The sequence below is a fragment of the Gadus chalcogrammus genome, chromosome 8 (genome assembly GCF_026213295.1).
Source record: "Gadus chalcogrammus isolate NIFS_2021 chromosome 8, NIFS_Gcha_1.0, whole genome shotgun sequence".
Lineage (NCBI taxonomy): Eukaryota > Metazoa > Chordata > Actinopteri > Gadiformes > Gadidae > Gadus > Gadus chalcogrammus.
In genome coordinates, this window is record NC_079419.1 from 6,681,290 (window position 1) to 6,683,789 (window position 2,500).

General features: G+C 49.1%; 1 protein-coding gene across 2 annotated transcripts in view; it reads left to right on the forward strand.

Moving 5' to 3' along the window:
* Positions 1-1,418: 1,418 nt before the first annotated feature.
* LOC130387437 (desmoplakin-A-like) overlaps positions 1,419-2,500 on the forward strand; it is a 16,641-nt gene continuing 15,559 nt past the window's right edge. The window contains exons 1-3 of one of the 2 annotated variants that reach the window (XM_056596515.1): positions 1,419-1,608; positions 2,020-2,079; positions 2,399-2,500. The exon at positions 2,399-2,500 is cut by the window's right edge and continues 66 nt beyond it. In XM_056596515.1, the coding sequence (XP_056452490.1) occupies positions 1,435-1,608; positions 2,020-2,079; positions 2,399-2,500 (336 nt within the window). In that variant the 5' untranslated portion in view covers positions 1,419-1,434. The remainder of the gene's footprint in view (positions 1,609-2,019; positions 2,080-2,398) is intronic. The other variant, XM_056596516.1, reaches the window with a different exon arrangement.

Sequence of the window (2,500 nt, forward strand, 5' to 3'; positions counted from 1 at the left end):
AGATGCATCACCGTACCCACGGTGACGGGACCCAGCAAACAAAAGGAAAGCCGATAGCACAGTGAGGTAGTGTTTCCGAGGGAGGTGGAGTGAGGGGAAAGAGAAAAAGAAACAGCAAAGGGTTCTGCTGACCCTGTGAAAGACCGACAGGATGGAATCCCGGGAAGGGAGGACAGGGAGGGAGTGAGGGAGAGAGAAAGAGAGCGAGAGGGAGGGAAAATGAGGAACGAGGTGAAGTCGTGTGAAATGTGACACTCGGCGTTCAGCGGGGTCACGCGAGGCTGGTTTTTGGTATGTCTGTTTCTTTGGCTGATCGCTCGCATACCTCGGTGAACACGCCCTGACACTAACCCACCAGCAACACCAGCACCAGTAGCGGCAGCGACAGCACTCGAATTCAAACTGACAAACAAACACACACACACACACACACACACACACACACACACACACACACACACACACACACACACACACACACACACACACACACACACCCTATAATTCCTCTCTCCACCCCGGCCTCGCCTTCACTTATGACTTCAACGTCAACGATCCCCGTTTCTACAGTGTTTCTCAAGCTGGTATTAAGCTGCCTTCCCTGCCCGACATGTCCGTACTCTGTGTTGGCAAGTTTTGTATTAAAAATCCTGTTGGCCCCTCAGGCCTGAGGCCCCTACCTACAGCAACGGGCTTCCAACTGGAAACACCTGCTGACCTATTTTTCCCCTCTCCCCACTCCTGGTATCTCTAGTCGTGTGTGTGTGTGCGTGTGCGCATGCGCCTGTGTGTGTGTGTTTGTTTAAAGGTAGCTTACTTGTTGCATTAGTTCTCCTTTCACACAGACTTCTATTTAGCATTCCTTGACCTTTTTTTGTGTTGGTTCTTTTCTGTTTGGTCCAATGACTTGGCTTTGCTGCCTTCCTCTCAGCCATTAAAGTCGTGGACGGGGTTGGGAGGGGCGCTTAAACAAAGCAGATTGAATCGGGCAGAGAAAGGAAGAGGGAGTGTGTGTGTGTGGGGGGGGGGGGGGGTGAAAAAGTCAGGGAGAGCTGTGAAGGAGGAGCCATCTGGGGCTGGGTTTCCCAGAAGAGCTCTTATCAAAGCCCAGGGCAGTGAAGTATGGCTGGGAGGGGTGGCTAGCGGGGGGGGGGGGGGGGGGGGGGGGGGGGGAGGTAGGGGAGGGTAGGAGAGGAGGAGGGGGGTAGCTTGGAATTGTTTGCTGTAGGATAGGCGCTGGCCAGCCGGAGAAATTGATTTACTGCGTGTGCATCTGATGACACCTGGTGGACAAAAAGGGAAGTTATAAACACACTGAATAACGGAATGCATTACAAGCGATATAAAGCAAGTCCTGTATTATGTACAGCATGATTTTGTTTTTTCATTTTTACTTCACGTATATCGCTTATTTAATGTATCTTTTCCTTATGGATGTTATTTATTTGCCACGATAGTAAGCCTTGTTCCTCCGTGTTGCAGCGTCTGATTGAGACCGCGCCGTGGGGGGATGATGCTGAGGCCCTGGATCAACAGACCATCAGCCATAACAAATTCCACAACTCCATACAGAGGAGTGTGGAGGTGGACCGGGCCAGGGACGAGCTGGTACGTGGAGAATCACTTACCTTCTAGTCTCTGTTCCTCCAGCTCCTCCTCCTCCTCCTCCTCCTCCTCCTCCTCGTCATCATTCTGATCTTCATCCTTCTCCTCCTCCTCCTCCTCCAATTCATCTTCCTCCTCCTCTATATCCTCCTCCTCCTCTTCCTCTTCATCATCCTCATCTTCATCAACCTCCTCCTCTACTTCTTCATCATCCTCATCTAAATCTTCCTGCTCCACATTCTCTTCCTCCTCTTTCTCCTCTTCCTCTTATTTATTCCCCTTTATCAATGAGCTTCATTCTTATTATTCAGCTGTATGACTGGTTTATGAACTGAAACTCATATGAAGGATATTGTGTCTACTGTTCACCATTGCAATGAAATTTATCTTGAAACTTTAACCCCTGTTGTTCAGAACATGAGCCGTGACAAGCCCAGACTCAACACACTGGAACAGGAGTGGTCCAGTCTGCAGGTAAAACAAACAAATAATTTGACATGAAACAATTCATTAAAAAAATTCATCTTCTCCTAGCTATCTTTTTGGTTTACGGGGAACGGGTTAACCTAACGATTGTTGGTGCTTGGCACTTGCTTCTATGAACACCCTTACTGTAACGATGGCGATATATTGTTTCTCTCTCTTCTGACAAATACTCTTATTGTAAGTATCTTGGATTAAAGCGTCTGCTAAATGCCTTAAATGACCCCTCATTATCATCAGACGTTATCGTCCTCTGACATCCGCCTTCTCACAAAAGACCGCCTGTCCAACTCTCTCGCTCTCCCTTTAGAAAATGTCGGACAAACGGTTCTCGGAGCTCCGCGAGCTGCAGGGAATCATCGAGGAGATCTCCCAGGCCATCATGTGGGTGAACGAGAGGGAGGAGGAGGAG